Source organism: Pseudorasbora parva, chromosome 12 (assembly GCF_024679245.1).
Source record: "Pseudorasbora parva isolate DD20220531a chromosome 12, ASM2467924v1, whole genome shotgun sequence".
Taxonomy (NCBI): Eukaryota; Metazoa; Chordata; class Actinopteri; order Cypriniformes; family Gobionidae; genus Pseudorasbora; species Pseudorasbora parva.
The window spans coordinates 43,595,456-43,613,990 of record NC_090183.1 but is presented as its reverse complement, the minus strand read 5'-3'; the positions used below and the strand labels follow the sequence as shown (position 1 = coordinate 43,613,990).

At 37.5% G+C, this 18,535-nt stretch overlaps 2 protein-coding genes across 3 annotated transcripts; one reads left to right on the top strand and one right to left on the bottom strand.

The window, feature by feature from the left end:
* Window positions 1-16: 16 nt before the first annotated feature.
* cox6c (cytochrome c oxidase subunit 6C) lies at window positions 17-7,124 on the bottom strand. Its single transcript, XM_067460427.1, has 4 exons — window positions 7,052-7,124; window positions 6,365-6,478; window positions 2,893-3,029; window positions 17-127 (listed from the first exon to the last, which is right to left on the bottom strand). Exons 2-3 carry the CDS (start codon window positions 6,467-6,469, stop codon window positions 2,904-2,906), a joined length of 231 nt encoding a protein of 76 aa, XP_067316528.1. The 5' UTR covers window positions 6,470-6,478; window positions 7,052-7,124; the 3' UTR covers window positions 17-127; window positions 2,893-2,903.
* A 1,314-nt stretch (window positions 7,125-8,438) lies between these two features.
* tomm34 (translocase of outer mitochondrial membrane 34) lies at window positions 8,439-18,317 on the top strand. Of its 2 annotated transcripts, XM_067460426.1 has the most exons (9): window positions 8,439-8,665; window positions 8,752-8,836; window positions 8,930-9,066; window positions 10,894-10,993; window positions 11,074-11,226; window positions 15,718-15,875; window positions 15,950-16,097; window positions 17,428-17,554; window positions 17,659-18,317. In XM_067460426.1, the coding sequence occupies exons 3-9, from the start codon at window positions 8,937-8,939 to the stop codon at window positions 17,758-17,760; spliced, it is 918 nt and encodes a 305-aa protein (XP_067316527.1). In that variant the 5' UTR covers window positions 8,439-8,665; window positions 8,752-8,836; window positions 8,930-8,936; the 3' UTR covers window positions 17,761-18,317. The 2 variants fall into 2 exon arrangements, with proteins under 2 accessions (XP_067316527.1, XP_067316526.1); XM_067460425.1 differs by having other exon boundaries at window positions 8,439-8,836.
* The last annotated feature ends 218 nt before the right edge of the window (window positions 18,318-18,535 follow it).

The window sequence follows — 18,535 nt, the reverse complement described above, 5'->3', positions numbered from 1 at the left end:
AGTCACTACAGCAGGATGGTTGTCAACAGTTTATTTGCATCTTAATGAGAACATCAGACATCAATGTTCATATCCAATAATCTTATAAAGATTCAGATGTAGAGCAGGAATGCAGGGGGAACGACACCTGTAAAGAAAGAAGAGACGTCTAAGTGTTCACATTTAAGGAAAGACACCACAGATGAAAAGGGTAAAAAAAAAAAAAAAAAAAAATACACACAAACATAATTTCCCCAGCTGACTAATCATAGAAAAGAACAAAATACTGTTGTATAACAAGTTCTCTGAAATGCATTAATATGGATGCATATTAAGTTTCATTGTGTTGGCATATTTAAGATTTTACAGAGTAGATGTCTTAAATCAATCCATAAATCAGAAAATACTGATTTCCCAACTGCCAGAAAAACAAGCATTTTTGGGAAAGTTGATATGAACAAACTTCTTCAGAATATATATATATATATAGGAATAAAACTGTAGAGTTTGGTGTATGTAAAGCTGCTGAAGTGGAGATTTCACCACTGCCTGTAACTGGAACATAAAGACACAAATGGATGATAGACACTTAAAGATGTTTTAAATCCCTTAGTCTGAAGAAAGAATGTTGTAGAAGCAAAATAGACCAAAAAAAAAAAAAAATTGACCAGTGTATGGAAGTAAAATAATGACTAATGTATAGTTTTTGAGAATAGTTTGTGCACAAAAAAACCTAAATAATGACTTTGTGATGGGCCGAAGAAAAAAAAAAAACTTAGAATGGTGATGAATCAGTGAATCGATTCATGATTCGGATCGCGTATCAAACTGCTGAAATCACGTGACTTTGGCGATCCGAATCATGAATCGATTCACTGATTCATCACCATTCTAAGTTTTTTTTTTCTTCGGCCCATCACAGTCATTATTTAGTTTTTTTTGTGCACAAAAACTATTCTTGTGTCTTCATAAAATGATTGTAGAGACGCAGTAGTGAGATGGGCTTTGTATCGACGTCTTTAGTGCCTTTATGGGTCTTGAGAGAGGAAATGACATTGGTGTCAATGAAGGTCTTTCTGAGCCATCGGATTTCAACACTTCATCTGTGTCTGAAGATGAACGAAGGTCTTACGGGTGTCAAACGACATGAGAGAGAGGAATTAATGACAGAATTTTCATTTTTGGGTGAACTAACCCTTTAAAGCCAAATTACAAAGCTATGTAATTCATCACGGCTAGAGGTCACTTAATCGAGACAAAAGTGTAGTTCAATAAAGCCTTACTTTTATTCTACCACATTAGAGCGCTTACGCTTCTGCTCGTGTGTGTGTGGGGGGGTATTGCACACATCTAAGTGTGTTAAAGTGATGTTATAATGCTACTCTGTGTGTTCACTCGGCTCTACTATGAGACACTTGTTCACACTGCAGTGAGCGAGATCATATTTGGCATGGTAAAACATGGTACTCTGTGCGGTAAATCAAGAACACCAGATTTAAACAATAAGACTAACTGTGTTGAGCTGGAGAAAAATCATTAGTTTTCTGTCCATCAATGATCCAAACAGTTGCTCACCTGTCTAATAAAACACATCATATATTAAAGCGGCTTTGGTGTTTCCGTGGTTTCTACTACATAAAACTGAGAGTAAATAAAACGAGAAATCAAGGGTAAAGTGGGTGTGATGTCACTTATAGGCGATGCACGGTCCATGTCCTGGTTAAAATGCTTATTTTCTATTTAAATATTCTTGGAAACATTTGCGATAATACAAGTACACAAGTCAACTAAATAGATAACATTGTTCTAGTGGTTTTTGGATAAACAATATTTAATAGATACAATAGTGAAACTATCATGCTTTTAAAAACATTTTACTTCCATACAAATTATTATATATATATATATAAAAGAGCTGCAACTAACGATTATTTTTTCTGTTGACTAATCTAACGATTATTTTTATTACAATAAATAATTAATCTAATGTTCTTTTTTGTAATTAGCTCATGAATCCTTTGGATAACTTTACAAAAAATATATAAGTACGACTTCTAATATAATATTTCAACCTTTATTCATTTTCAACCAATGTGGTTGAAGTTTTTACAGTATAAAATAATAAAGAGGCAAAGAAAATTTTACTATGGTAAATATGAGTTTATGATAGCGTTTATAATTAAACCACAGTAGCCATACATTCACAGTTGTCTGAGACGTCATGAAATGTTCTTTAGCATCACAAAACCTAAAGTGGTAGTCAGGGTTCTGCTATGGATTAGCATGGTTTCCAGAGATCTGGAGCTGATTCGGGGGAGCTCGGTGGTTTGTGACTGTTGTCTCGCGGCACGCTGTATTTTAAGGGGCCGTTCACATATCACGTCTTTTGCGCGCTTTTGGGCGCGTCCGTACCGCATCAAGTTAAAAACATCTCAACTTTTCAGAATGCCGCAAGCGCAAGAATATCAGACCTGAACCAGGAAGTTGGTCACCAGATCACACGGAAACCAGTTAAACTGTAACACCGGAGAGCGCCGAGATGTTTTCCTCTGAGGTCCTCGCGCATCGCAGTTGTGCTGCCGTGGTACACCATATCGGTTTTGCAAAGGGCCATTTTATTTGTCCTCTGTTTAAAGTATTCCCATACTTTTGATAACAGTGGTCTCTGTTTTTGTGATAGAATGCAACTTTCTCCATTCCCTGTATGCCATTACGCGAGATGGAAACAAACGCGTCGTCGTCGACGCATTTCACGCACGTCGACGTATTTTTGTAGTCGACGTAATCGATGACGTCGACGCGTCGTTGCAGCACTAATATATGTATATAATTTTTTTTTTTTCAACCCAGGGCTGTTAAATATTATGTTTACTGAAATGGCAGTGCATAGAGTGCACCTGAAAGGCCACTCACATCGCACAGCTTTATTCTCCAGAAGGCCTGACACTTTGAAAAACACCAGCTTCTTTCATAGCGTTAAACTCCTTCATGGCGTCGTACTGTTTGTAGAAGTCGGCATATGCCTGTTTCCTGGGCTCTGTTACTGCATACTGCAGAAAGACACACACACAAAACAAATGTTCAAGATTAGAAATTAAGGGGAAATAAAACCCCATATTGTTGAAAACTAATCTTATAGGGATAGTTCAACCAAAAAATGAAAATTAGCCCATGATTTACTCACCATCAATTCATCCTAGGTGTATATGACATTCTTCTTTTAGACGAACACAATCAGAGATATATTAACATAAGTCCAGGCTCTTCCAAGCTTTATAATCACTGTTTCTGTTTTGAAGTCCATAAAAGCACATCTATCCATCATATAACTGCTCCGGGGGGTTAATAAAGGCCTTCATATCAAAATATCCATATTTATATAATATATCCATATTCATATCCATTTATTTTTATACTAACTGTTGTACGCGCGTTCACAAGAGACTGGCGCGCCAGTGTATTCACGCAAGTACCAGTTTTGTTTTATTCTCTGCTCTTCTGCATTCATCTACTGTTCTTACATGCGTACCACAGTTAGAGAAATTAGAGATTACAGTTTGTAAAGTTAAACATGGACATTTTTCTTACACAAATGCTTCACGTCAGAAGATCTTTATTAATCCCCCGGAGCCGCGTGGAGCAGTTATTAGGGATGGGCATTTTCCCAAAATATTGTATTCGAATATTTGGGCTCATAAAAATCGAATATTCGAATATTCGTTTATTTAAATTAGGTATTTTGAGAAAATGAGAGATGTTTCTTTCTTTTTTTCTCTAAACATGTCGTCACCATTTCTGAACAAGCTTATGATTAGGCAATGTACACAACACGCTTACGTTATATCTTAAGGTTTTTAAAACATTAAACAGTGTGTAAAAAAATGCCTAAAGAACAAAAGGATTATAAGCTCAAGGAGCACGAGCGCAGAGCGCGTCAGTTAGCGTGACGTATACACACACACACACACACACACACACACACAAACGTCAATAGGCTATAGCCTACCGACCTGTGTGTGCGTGTGTTTGATATGGCTGATGTGTTTACTTTGTATTGTTTCACATTTTCATGTAGGGATAAACTATAATATTATTGGATTATGATATTATTCTCGGGTGAGAAAATGCGCCACTGACAGGCGTTGCGGAGACAAAGATATCGGTTAAGTGAAGTCTGAGTGAAGAACTTTGTATTTTCTGTTCATAAACCCTCAAAGAACTTTAAAGGAAGCATTTGTCTCGAGATCATTTTGCTATCATAAGTTCTCACTCGCACTCGGGGTAACTTAGCTACAGATGAGCTTACCTGCACTCCTGAGCAGTGATCGCTCATTCCACTGGTGTTTGGATTTCATGTGATTCTCGTTTGTGGTGGTGATATCATTATAACTCAGTTTCAGTAATTGATTTCATCAAAAGTAACTCCATTTTGTGCATTTTCATCATAGTGCAAACAGCATTTTCAATTTTCATCGAAGTAACGTTAATTCCAAACATTGCGAGGCAGACGACGACATTGTGATCAAATGCACTTAAATTATTAACCTGCTCCACAACGCCACCCAGTGGATTGAGATATAACTATTACAGAAGAATAGCAACGTGGGGGAGAGGACGCTGGCGTCGTCTGTTCGCCGCTTCTCCACCCACAACAAATCATGTTAATGTACTATTAGATTTACATTTTATTTTATTTCCTTATGTTTGTGACTAGTCTAACAGTCAGAGCTACAATTGGGACTGTTGCTGGTTGCTGGCAGCCACTGAGAGGTCGTTGTTCGTCGTTTCGCCGTTTTCAACCGCTTCTCTAATGTTTACATTTGAATTGCTGCGGTTGGTTTCTGGTTTGGAGGACATTTTATGTTTCTCGCCGCGGGTGCTCACTGGTGGTCTCCCTTGGGCTTAAGCTGCATGGTGGCTGAAGTTTGCACCGGGCTAGCGTCATCCGGGCTCTCGTCGTCGGTGTCCGGCATGATGTTGGGATGTTCTGCTTCTCGGCTGCGCCGCTGTTCCGTCCTGCATTGCGACCGTGGAGCGACATCTGCGCCGGCCCCGGTGTGTCCACAGAAGTGCCCGGAGGAATGTTCTGCCTCCTGCATGGTGCTGCAGCGATCCCCATCGTTTGAATCATCATGAAGAAGACCCATCATCTGGTCTTCAGCTGTCGTGCCTCAGCGATGTCATCGGGACACTGCCACTGGGAGAAATCTGAAACATGGAGTGGACCACAGTGTGCTGCGGAGCTAACAGAGACTTCCACCATCAGCTGTTTTCTGTTCACCATCAGCTCTGTTTCTGTTCACCATCAGCTCTGTTTCTGTTCTGTTTTCTGTGTTGGTTGATTGTTTGTAGTATTCTATATTTTTACTTGTTATTCATTTTTTTGTTGTTATCCCCCCCCCCCTTTGTTGCACTTTGAGATTCTTCGGAATGAAAAGTGCATTATAAATAAAATCTATTATTATTATTATTATTAACTGCGAGATTTAGAGGGATTTCTCATGGATGCACTGTGTAGCCAGTTGCTTGTGACTTTTTATTTTATGTCATCCTACTTTTATTATTTTATTTTACCTTAACTTATTTGTGTTGAAATAAATATTTTTGTAAATGTTTTAACTTCATCACAACTTAATGTTACCCTTTCATTGTTATTTATGTTTAATTTTCAATGGTTCCAGTCGGGAGTTCCTACCAATTGTTGTAGGTGGGGCCTTAATTAGTGGCGCACCTTAGGATGCGTTATCCGCTTCCCCTTTAAGCGTTCGCGCTCAGTCTGACTGAATGCAGCGGGGGAAGTGCGGAGTGAAACAGTAGGCCTTCCAGTGTGTGTGTGTTTACTAATTTTGCTCCAACCTAGTTTTTCTTTAAAGTAAATAAATGCACGTCCTTCATCTCATCCATGTTTGGCTGTCCTTCTGTCCTGAGGGTACCACTTGATATCTGCTACAACTGCATTTACTGCCAGCCAATTAACAAAATAAAATTCGAATAGTATTTTTAGTTTTCGAATGTTAATTACAGATCGAATATTCGACTATTCGAATATTCGTGCACACCCCTAGCAGTTATATGACGGATAGATGTACTTTAATGAACTTCAAAACAGAAACAGCCATTCACTGTCATTATAAAGCTTGGAAGAGACAGTAGATCTTTTAATAATATATAACTGATTGTATTCGTCTGAAAAAAAGAATGTCATATACAGCTAAGTCCTTTTCATTTTAGGGTAAACTATCCCTTTAATGACGATTAAAGTTACATCACAACGATAATTTATCATTTTTATTTTTTAATTAAAGAAATGTGTGCCTACACAAGAGATAAATAATCAATAACAATTTATATAGTGCATAAAATCATACAAAACAACACAACTGACCTTGAAAGCGGCGGCTGCAACGATGGAAAGAGCAAATGCGATGGGCAAATGAAACCTCAAACGCTTGGCAAGGAGGCCTCTCATCGCTGGCTTTGCGAGTGACATTGTTGACTTCTGGAAAGAGAAGACAATGATGGATATTAATAAAAAGAAATGGCACACTGATAGTCAATTGACAACCTTGCACTAACTCTTCAGTATTGCTACGTGCTATTCTGACCATCACAAATGGATGTCTTTACAGACAAACACACAATAGGCCACGCTAATATTAGTTTGCTATAGGATAGAGACTGTAAAGATCCCAATATGTATGCTTATATGCATGTTTTATATACAAAAGGGTTTAGCGGATTAGCTAATATGCCATTTGCATATTATTTCTCTAGAATTGATAAAGCGCATACAAACGCAAAGCCAATCAATTAACTTTGCTTTATATTTAATATGACATTTCTGATTCATATCATAGTGCCTTCTGAGATGCAGGACTAAGTTAGCTGTTTAGCCAAAACTAGCAAGCAATGACGACCAGCGGCAAGATGTATTTCCAAAACGAGACGCATTTAGCTCAATTAAATAAATAAAATAAAAAACAATTTTAGTGTTATCTAAAACATAATAGTGTAATATTATATTTTATGAATGATTTACCATGGAAGTTTAGTTATAAACCTCTATATTTACCGTATAATTCGCGACCTTCAGCACGCACGTCCGGTGACTCTGACAGGAAGGCGTTTATGCGGCCCAACTACGGAAACAGGCGAAGGACAAACGCACTTTAGCGACAACTGTCGTCCAGTTATTTACAAAACCATAAAACAAAATGTTTTGTGCTAAAATAAAATACAATAAACGTTAAATGAAATAAAATAAGATATATAACAGTATAAAATGTAACTTTTAAATTAATTTCAGCTAGTTGCCAAAAAATGTAGTAGGCTAAATTAACTAAAACCAAATAAAATAAATACAAACTATATTTAAAAACCCTATTAAATATGGCAAAGACACAACAAAATTACTTAAACATTAATACAAAATTAACACGGAAAATATAAAAATAACATATTCTTTAATTCTTTTAATATATTAATGATTCTCAAACAAGTTTTCAAAGCAAAAAATAAAGTTTTCACATTTTCTGATCGCTTGTATTGGTATCTATATAGCTACCAAGCCTACAATTAAAAAAAAAAAAAAAATATATATATATATATATATATATATATATATATATATATATATATATATATATATATATATATATATATATATATATATATATATATAATTTACAGTGACTAAGAATTATAATAGACAGAACCATGCATTTAACATTGGGAAGAAAACAAAACTACAACAATGTGTTTCGGTGAATGCATAGGCATCGCTAATTAATAAATCCAGCTCTTCTACATTAAATTAGTTGAGTTAACATAACTAGTCGATAAACTAAATAAATATATATTAAATTAAAATGGTAACCATATATTTCATGCTATTGTGTAGGAGAATTGCTTGTTCTCTTCATCACAACAAAACCGTTTTTAGGGTGACAACTGGTTATAAATATAAAGATTGTACTGTATTTTAAAGATATTGTATTGTAGCCAATATTCATTTATAGATTGGTATTTTGAACTTTAATGTTATAAAAATGAGACAATTTGGGTTCTGTTAGATGTGTCTGACTAGTTTTGATGTTGTAAAATTATATCTAAAGATAACGAAGATATATTAACAATAAACATTTTTTTAAGGGCCTTGATTTATTTTGCTGGATATGTTGGTTCGCCTCTGGGTGATTTATATACAGTTGTCTTTTTTATTATAATGTTGTACTTTATTTAATTACGAAACATTTGCCCTTTCAATTGATTGCACTTTCAATCCGTATTATTAAAAAGAAAAAGAAAATATTTAAAGGTAAAATGCGTTTTAAAACAGTAAATGTTGGGGTATTGAAGAGCGTCTGGCAACCAACGGCTCACTGTTGCCATATAGAGTGAAGCGGATGGGTCAGTGTTGCCATGTTTGTATAATATAAGCAACTTCCGCTTGTTTTTATCGGTTCGGGGTGCGTGTTTTATCCCTCGGATCTGGCAACACTGGTTTGGGTTACAATCACCCATCCCGATCTTCAAATAGCAGCACCGGAGCTCGACAGAGGCTTCACCGCTGAAAACTGAAACTGAAATTCAACACCGCCCGTTTCTTAAGAAACTCAGCCGGTAAAACGTGGTGTTTATCCCGGCTCGCGCGCACGCGTGTGTAGAAGGAGACGCGAATGTTCTAGCGAGTTCCAGAACCGGCACCGACTAGTTTGTCTCATGAGATTCACTAGCGGGTTGTTAAACACAATAACTTGTAACTTTAAACAGGCGGAGTTGAGTAAAAGCCCTTCCTTTAACGGCTACTTTCCGGGTTTTTCCAACATCTGACGGTGTTTCTACCGCGGTAACTTTGGTAAGTTTATATAACACATTACTGTCAGTGTGTTATTGATATTGCTTAATAATGTAACATTCCTAAACTAAGTTATGGATGTGATCGTTGCAGTGTCATCATGCCTCAGAAGCGGCGCTCGCAGGCGTGGACGGAGCTCAAGCAAGCCGGTAACGAGTGTTTCAGAGCCGGTCAGTACGGAGAAGCCGCGAGCCTCTACAGCCAATCCATCCAGCAGCTGGAGAAGTCCGGTAAGAAAAGTCACATATTATCTTAAGACAAATATCACCATGGAAACCACCAGCGGTACAGTATAACCACTTACATAACTTGTTTTTGTACATGTGCCATGCTAGCATCATTGTTGCACTAGCATTTGCACAAAATGTCCCATTGTACTCTTGTACCTTTGAAATACCATGGTAAATTAATTTCAGTACTGGGGTTTTCAAGATGGGGTCTGTGAAAAATGGCAAAACAAATAAAAATAAGATTTAAGTAATTTAAATAAATGCATAATGCATCTAAGAGTACAATACTAGTGAGTAGATTTATTCTTACAGCACCTATGGCTATATTTATGGCAATCAACAGTATTTAAATTAAGAAATATTTATGATTTACTTCAATACATTGGTTCACAAATAATTTAATACTATTAATTGTTATACAATAACGACAAAAAAAGAATATAATAACATCAACTGATATTAAAGGTGCACTATGTAACAACTTTTTCAGTAAAATATACAAAAAACACTAGGTCAGTGTTATAGATTTTTGTTCAATTGAGTACTTATATCCCAAATGTTTCCAACTATTTGTAAATTCACACTCCTCTTCAGTGAACCTTAAGCCCTGCCTTCTTTGATCTGATTGGCCATAATTTTGACATTGATGAGCACTGTTGAGTGCTGACTGCTGAGGCAGACCAGCCTAATTTACATTTTTAAAATGTCTGCCATCCTAACAACAAACAAGAGCAGAATGGAGAGCAGAATTAAGAAATATATATTGGGGGGACAATTTTGCCATTTCCAATACTTGCCCCCCTCATTGTCTGTGGTGGTTACAGCATACCTGTCAAGTATCCTGTTTTGCCCGGGAAAGTCCCGTATTTTACCCGTCTTTCCTGCCGTCCTCCTGTGTTAGTATTTAACTGTAAATCTCCCGTATTTTAACCTGCGTTATTAAAAAATAATAATACCGGAGTAAAAAAACAAAAAAACATTTTCAATCTGAGCTCTGTAACTTGCCTCGCGATAACTGCCTTCTGCAGTAGACTACTGGTGGCCGTTGTCGCGAGTGACAGCGCGGGGAAAAACAAAACAGAGACGGATGATGGACTTAACTAACGATAGAGACGGAAGGCACTCCTGCCAATAAACCCAAAGCCTCGTGTAAATACCGTGATCAATGGGACAGCGAATTTAATTTTCTGAAAAGGAGCAGGTGGGGGACAGTCACGCGTTTTGTAAGTGTTGTAACTGCGAATTCATCATGTGCGACAGCTGAAGATCTTTTAAAGTGACTAATCACTTATAATGACAATGTAAAGAACAAAAGTAATTGCTCACTAAATATGCTCTGCTCTTGACTAACTTCAGTACCTTTAATAAGGGTTCATCTATATATAATTCATAACTTATGCAGTGCAAACTGATAACAATTTATGTATATTTCCTACTTGATAAGTTGTTCTACAGGTAGGAAGAGCACAGGTACAAATAAAATTTATTATTATTATTATGGGTTTATGTGAGGATTTATGGCCTTGGTAACCCTGTCTGCACATGCGCTGGAATAAACGATCTTTGCCGGTGTTGTAAAAAATAAAAGAAAATGATACACAGAGTACTTACCCGACATGATCATCATTTCTGAGAGAAATAGTGAAGGTGAATGCAGATACAAACAAGCTGCAGGACATGCAAGACATTCTACATTAATGTTTTTAAAATCGCAAGCAGGAAGATATGAAAGTTGCAGGGCAACTTTTTTTAAAAGGACTGCTCAGACTGTTATAGATGTAAAGGAGCATTTGGTACTAAGGTAAATAATATAACTGTTCTTCACAGGTCAGAAGAAAAAGGAAGATCTGGCTATTTTGTACTCCAACAGGGCCGCCAGTTACCTGAAAGATGGAAACTGCAATGAATGCATTAAAGACTGCACAGAGTGAGTGCAACAGACAGAAGGAGAGAAAACGGCTAAAGTGACTGCGTGCAGTGTTAAACATTTTTATATTTACCTTTAAGGTCTCTTGAATTGGTTCCGTTTGGATTTAAAGCTCTGCTTCGCCGGGCATCAGCTTACGAGGCCTTGGAGAGATACCGACAGGCTTATGTGGACTACAAAACCGCTTTACAGATAGACTGGAACATTCCAGCTGCTCATGATGGCGTCAACAGGTAATTCTGGATTCAGAATTATTAGGAAATTAAAGGGATAGTTCACCCCAACAATGGAAATTATATCATCATTTACTCAGTCTTATTTTGTTTCAAACCTGTACAAGTTTCTTTATTCTGTTGAACAAAAGACATTTTGAAACCAGTATACAGTATATTTTTCCTACTATGGCTGACATTGGCTAACTGTTTGATTAAAGACATTCTTTAAGGGGGGTGAAATGCTGTTTCATGCATACTGACCTTTTTACACTGTTAAAGACTTGGAATCCCATACTAAACATGGACAACGTTTCAAAAGTTAAGGTGGACGTTTGATGGGAGTATTTCTTTGTCAAAAATACTACTTCCGGTTAGTCATAAGTTTCGGCAAGTTTTTTGCGATCATGCGTCCCCTTTGACGTTAATGGGGGCGGAATCTCCTTGTATGGGCCTTACGGACAATTCTACCGGAAGAGCGAGAGAGAGAGAGAGGGAGAGAGCGAAAGTAACAGCCTACGCCCATCAAAGCGCTGGCTTGTAGGATGCGCTGCACAGGTGATGTGCACATAACAATGTCACCAAAAAAGTGCGTTTTTGGTTGCCAGACCAAGACAGTCCTGCACAGATTCCCCAAAAACCCCGCGTTAAGGCAACAGTGGATGTAATTTGCTTTTCCGGATCAGCAACTGAGTTGCGCGAATGTTTATATCTGTTCGCTGCATTTCGGTGCCGACTGTTTTATAAACGAGGCCCAGTTCGACGCCGGATTTTCCAATCGCCTAATGCTGAAGGATGGAGCAGTCCCAACGATAAAGGTCCCAACGTTAGAACCGCAGGCGGTGAGTGAGACTGCTTCAAATGTCTATGCTCATCAAGTAGCCCAAACATGATCACGTATAGTTAATTGATCAATGGAGCATGCGATGTGTAGTGCGTGTACATTTGTTTAGCTGGCCACTATATGTGTAACTTTATGTTTGTGTATTGTAAAAGCACTCCAAACAACAATACACAAAGAGTGGGGAAATATGTTGGACTAAATAAGCACGCTTCTTCATTCAAATGCGCTACTATTCCGTGTCTTTCTATGTAAACACTAGCCTGCCGTGCAAAACCAGTCCGCTTACTAACGTTACAATTGTCTACACAAACCACGCGTAAACACACACATACGTGCACAACTGCACTTCTCACATGTACACCTTCAAAGACAAAAATACGACGATATAATTCAAGTATAAATATGTAAATAACACAAGTCGCTAAGCATATTATATAGTTAGTGTATAACTTGTACCACATAGAGTCGTCCTGCTCTAGTCGTTTTTGCTGCTGCTCCTGTTCAACTGCAGCCTCTGGGTCTGATTCCGGATCATAGATGTATGGCTGTATCTGATTAAAAGCCATATTTTTATTTTGAATAAAGTTTTTCCCGCTGTTAGGGATGACACAGCTTTACGACGCACTCAACACGGCGGCGCACACGTCATTTATTTAGCTCCGCTCACACGATACGCCCCCACCCGCTCGGCTTTTTTCGGAAAGACTCGGAACAGCGCATCTTTCTTATATAATTATAAAAAAAATAAAGACTTTTCGGAGATATGCTGGATGCAATGCTACTCTATAGGTACTCAAGATTGACATGACACTGACTGAAACTGAGTGTTTCACCCCCCCTTTAAAATATGTTTGTGTTCAACAGAAGAAAGAAACATAAGAACATAAGGATGTTGTTAAAGATGTAATGAGTATGATGAGTAAATGATGGCAGAATTTAACAGTTTGAACACAAATGTGTATTGGCAGTGTGTGTACACAACCACCCTACAATTAATAAAACTTCACCCAGTGCTTTTTTTAAATTTTATTTGAATCCCCATAAATCATAAGCACTGTCTCAGAACAAGCCACTCGCCAATTTTGGGCAAAGTGACATCACTTTGGACAGGCCCCTCCCACGACTGTTGACAGACTCCGCCCTATTAGCGTAGACCCACCCTGAGTGAGCTGTACACAGTCCGCAGAGAAGTGGACAGAGAAGGTTTAGGTTTGTTTATGTCTGCATAAATCATTCACTCCAGACTGCTTTGTGAACGAGGGGTAATAAAACGATCCGCGCACTGCTGCAGACGCAACGCACCTGGAACGGACTGAAGGACTGCATCCGCGTGCAGTGTGAAAGCTGTAATCCGTTAACATGGGTACGGAAAATAATACGCACCGCACACGCACTGCAGACGGAGTATGTGTGAAACGGGCGTTAGTCTCCGGAGCGATACTGGTTTAGAGGTCTGCATGGGCTTTAAACTGTAGCCCGTACCCAAGGTCTGTTTCTCACAGAATATAATTGTGTAATTCGCTGTGTATGCTGATGATAATGCAAGGGGGGGAGTTTCTTTAATGTAAACTTCTTGTACTGTGTATTATTAAGCTCATATGGTGAGTAAAACAAACACTTCGTTTTGGCCATCATTCAGACAGGGTTTGCTACAACAGGCTTGTTCTAATAGTGGAGAAAAGCAAGATGACAAATATTTAATCCAGAATTAAATTAAACTACATCTGGGGCCTATTGCACAAAACTAGGATAAGGGATTAAGCCAGAATATCGTGGTGATCCTGGCTCAATTTATCCACTAATATAGTTATTTTTCATTATCGTTCTTGGTGTGAGTGTGCCTTCAGGGTATGTTTACATGACAGCGGTGTACTACATTTTTCATACAGATGACAAGATCACCAAGATATCCCGGCTTAATCCCTTATCCTAGTTTTGTGCAACAGGCCTCTGTTCTATCCCCATGCAGCATTTATTCTCTGGCTCTGTAGGCATTGTTGTCTGACTCCGGTTCAAACTGAACACGGCTACTTACAGTTTCTGTTCTGACATTTTTATTCCGTGAGATGAGATTGTCCTGACACCGGAGCATGAGCTCTTGAAGCTCCGCCCTCTTCTTGAAAGGGGGCCAGAGGCACCAGCTCATTTGCATTTAAAGTGATGCACACAAAAACAGCACGTTTCTGCTCGCATCAAGCGGCATCCTTTCGGTCTTTCGGCATCCTTTGAATCCAACACGTAAGTGACTTGAACTGCCATTCATCGACTGGCCGGCAGAGACAGGCTCCAAAAGGGAGTCAATCCCATAGTCAATTCCAATTATTTTATTTTTTTACAGCCTGGTACAAAAAGTGTTTTGGGTCAGTTCCAGTGGTTTTCAAACCTGTCCTGTAGGCACCCCAGCCCTGCACATTTTGTGTTTTCCTCATTTATCATACCTGATTTAACTAATCTGCATGTTAAGCACTATTCGCACGGGATTAGTATTATCTACGGACCTCTGTGAAATAGAAATAACTCCCCCACATCTGAGTTTTGCGTGGTGCATTCGCACGGGATAAGCAAGGCCTGTGATTTTACTCGAATTTACTGACTTCTCCCGGATATGATGTCAAGACTTCGTTATAGATCAAACAGGCATCAATATCATTTTGATTATTTTATAGTACTAAATAAACATAATTTCGTTCAGTTAGAGAACAGACTCCATGAACTGAGCACAGACCAGCGGCAGGAATCAGATTTCATTTATCACGAGTGAGAAACTGACGATATACGGCGAATGATTCAGTGTCAATGCTTAATGTGAAAACGCCCATTTAAACGATCTTGTCTTTGTACTGTTCTGTTGTTTTTCATTAAGAATACTATTGATGTTAATATTAAACACATCATTCAATCAGTTTACTCCCAAATTGATACTCATTCTAAAGTGAAAGTATAATCCGTGCGGCTGCACGGGAATTCATAACGGTGTGCATTATGAATGCAGCCTCCATTCTTCGTGAAAGATAAAGATAGAAATGCTCACGGGAAAAAAACCTTGCAAAAATCATATACGATCTGCGGCATCTGCCTAATCCTGGCCAAATCAGAGATGTCGATTCGCACGGGACTACTATTATCACAGGACCTCGGTGTTCGGCGAAATATGGTAGGTCATTTGCGGGAGAATTTTTACATTACAAATTACAGACATGGCCGATTCGCACGGGATTAAGATCACAGACATTCTCTGCAATTATTACAAATCACCAGAGGTCCCCAGATAATACTAGTCCTGTACGAATAGGGCTTTAGTAGAGACTGCAAGATCTAAATTAGGTTAAAGTTCTGCATAATTAAGGCACTGTAGCTCCACCCACATCCTGCCTCTTTATGGTTATCCCGGAATGACGTGCTACAGAGATGGTGCCCACTTTGGGCTTCAGAAGTGCTCTTCAGAAACCTACGTCTATGGCTCATCCCCAAAACGTGGCAATTTTAACATGCTATAAAAATGATCTGTGGGATATTTTGTGCTAAAACTTCACATATTCACTCCGGACATCAGAGATTTATTTTACATCTTCTAAAAAAAAAGTGCATAATAGATGCCCTTTAAGGTAATTCAGGAGAATAATGCAAAAAAGAATTTGTATAACTAACACATGGCTCCTTCCCTTCAGAATGACCAAGGCTTTGACGGATATAGATGGACCAACTTGGCGAGAGAAACTGCCACCGATTCCCACCGTTCCGATGTCTGTGAAAGAAAGCCTAGCGCAAGTCGGCGGCTCGGCCTCCAGCCCACAACAGAACGGCGTGGTTGACAACAAGAAGAAAGGTATTTACCTGTGCTGTACTGAGCGCTCATCATACTTCACCTCAGCACTTCATTTTCAATTGGTTTATTTTAAGCACCAGGACCTGAAGCTGTCAAAAAGGCTAAAGTGCTAAAGGAAGAAGGCAATGCGTTTGTGAAGAAGGGCGAATACAAGAAAGCTGTGGAGAAGTACACGCAGTCACTCGGGCAGGACCCCACAGAGGTCACGACCTACACAAACAGGTATGACCTGCAACAAAGCCAACAAACATCCATGGGTTTCCATGGGTCTTTATTTGACCTTACACAATTTAAGGCCTTAACAGCCATTGTGGCCAACTACTTCTGCCATAATAATACTAAATACAATTATTATTAAAATAATCACAATGTTTTAATTTTAACAGTAAACCTGTGTTGTGCAGAACTTTATTTGCTAACACAAATGAAAGAGTTTATTTAATTTTCATTTGATTCAAAGATAAATAAAATTGGTTTATACCTTCATTTGATTACCAGAAAAAAAAAATCATTTCACAGGGCCCTATTATTGTAAACAGATTAATACATTAAGTTGTTTTTATGAATTCAATAGACAAATTAAATTGTAGACAAAATTAAATTAAGTTAAAATAAAACAGAATTGGAGAAAAAATAAGGTGTATTTTATAGGGTATATAATAATATATTTTATACGGTCCTATAAATGTTTTGGTAACACTTTATTTTACAGTGTCTTTGTTACATATGTTTCATGTACTTACCATAGTAATAACAGTAAATTATGCATAATTACATGCAACTAACCCTCAACCAAACCATAATCCTGTATAGTAAATACATGTAGTTAATTAATTAATATTACTCTGCGCTTAAATATATAATTACACTGTAACACCTTGAAATAGAGTAACCAATGTTTATTTTATTTTTATTAATTGCTGTTATGTTGTCTCCGTTTCATGATTTCAGTTAATTAGACATGCTTTTTGATTTTAATAAAATGTAATTTAATCATTAAATGAACATAAAGATATACAATTATAAAATAAATAAAACAGATTTCATAGGGCCTTAAATTTAATTGCATGCACTGCAAAAATAAAAAATATCTTCCTATTTTTTGTTTTCCAGTACAAATGTCTGAACATCATTAAATCAAGATGCCTTGACCTGAGATGCAAAATTAAGTCTTGTTTTGCAGAAATCGCTCAATTAATTAGTTTAATTGGTATTAAAATGTCTTGCATTTGAAGTTGATTTTTATCAATTAAACTAATTTGCAGACACTTAATTTGCAGATACAAACAAACCATTGGCAGATATTTGTTCTTATAAAATCACAAACTTGAAGCTATTTTTGTCAAATTAATTAAAGTTATGGAGACTTAAAGTGTTGCTAACATAACTCATTGTGTGCTTGTACAGTTAGAGAACATATTGACGTTGCCTTCAATTTATTCCTTATATTTTCTTCAATTAGTCATAAATGCACCTTCATAAAAGTGTTTTTCTAGGGCCTGGAAAAGTCGAGCTCTTGGTTTGATCATGTTTAAATGAATATTTCTTGTAGGGCTCTTTGCTACCTGTCATTAAAGATGTACAAAGACGCCATAAGTGACTGTAATGAGGCTCTTCTACTGGATTCGGCCAACATTAAGGCTTTTTACCGACGTGCCCAGGCATACAAGGAACTTCAGGTGAGTTCAAATATGAATGAAGTATATTGTCTTGAATCTCTGATTGGGGGGTTGTTTTATACATTGTAGCACATTATAATTATAATGCATTTTTGTGCTCCTAGAACAAGAAGTCTTGTATTGAAGATCTCAACAGTGTGCTGAAAATCGACCCAGACAACATGGCAACACAGAAACTCCTGCAGGAAGTACAGAAGATGAAATAACTGATTGTAAAGTGGACATGAGGAAACTTTCTCCAAGTGCCTCAAAGCTGCAACGTTTGCTACAGATTTCTGCTCATCCTTCAGATACGCACGTCATGATGTTATTTAAAAATTAGGAAATAGTTTGAGTGTTCATGTTCATATAGGCACATTTGACCGGGTGTATTACTGTCATTAATATGGCAATCTGTGTTTGTTTGGTCAGACTTGTTTAATTAGTCCATTTAATCGGTCACTAATCGAATCGGATGTAGATTTTAAAGTCTTTTTCATTGCACATTGAACTGAATGGCTTTATTTCCACTTATACACAATTATAGGGCTGTATTTTCTACAAAACGTCATGTTTTTCCGCTTTTCCAGAGAAAGTCCTCCGATATGTTGTATTGTTGAGGGTTCATTACTGTCAAAACCACTTAACATTAATATACATTTGTAAAGACTTGACACCTGTATTTATTGATGTTTCAAAGTATGCCATTTTGCATCAAAACAATGTAAACGGGTCTTTAATTTAAAGGAAGTAATGCTGATAATAAAGGACAATGTTCAATAATATTGGATTTTCTAATGCTGTAAATCATCAGATGTAATACTATGGCCAATGAATGCTTTTTTTGGCAGTAACACAGGTGATATAACTAGTTAGTTTGGGGCGGGGGAAAGCTGTAAATGTGGCTTGAATTCAAGATGACAAGTTATTCCAACACTTTTCTCATTGACCTCAACTGCAAGCGTTACTATAAATGTGTTTGTACGAACTGTTAATTTCTGT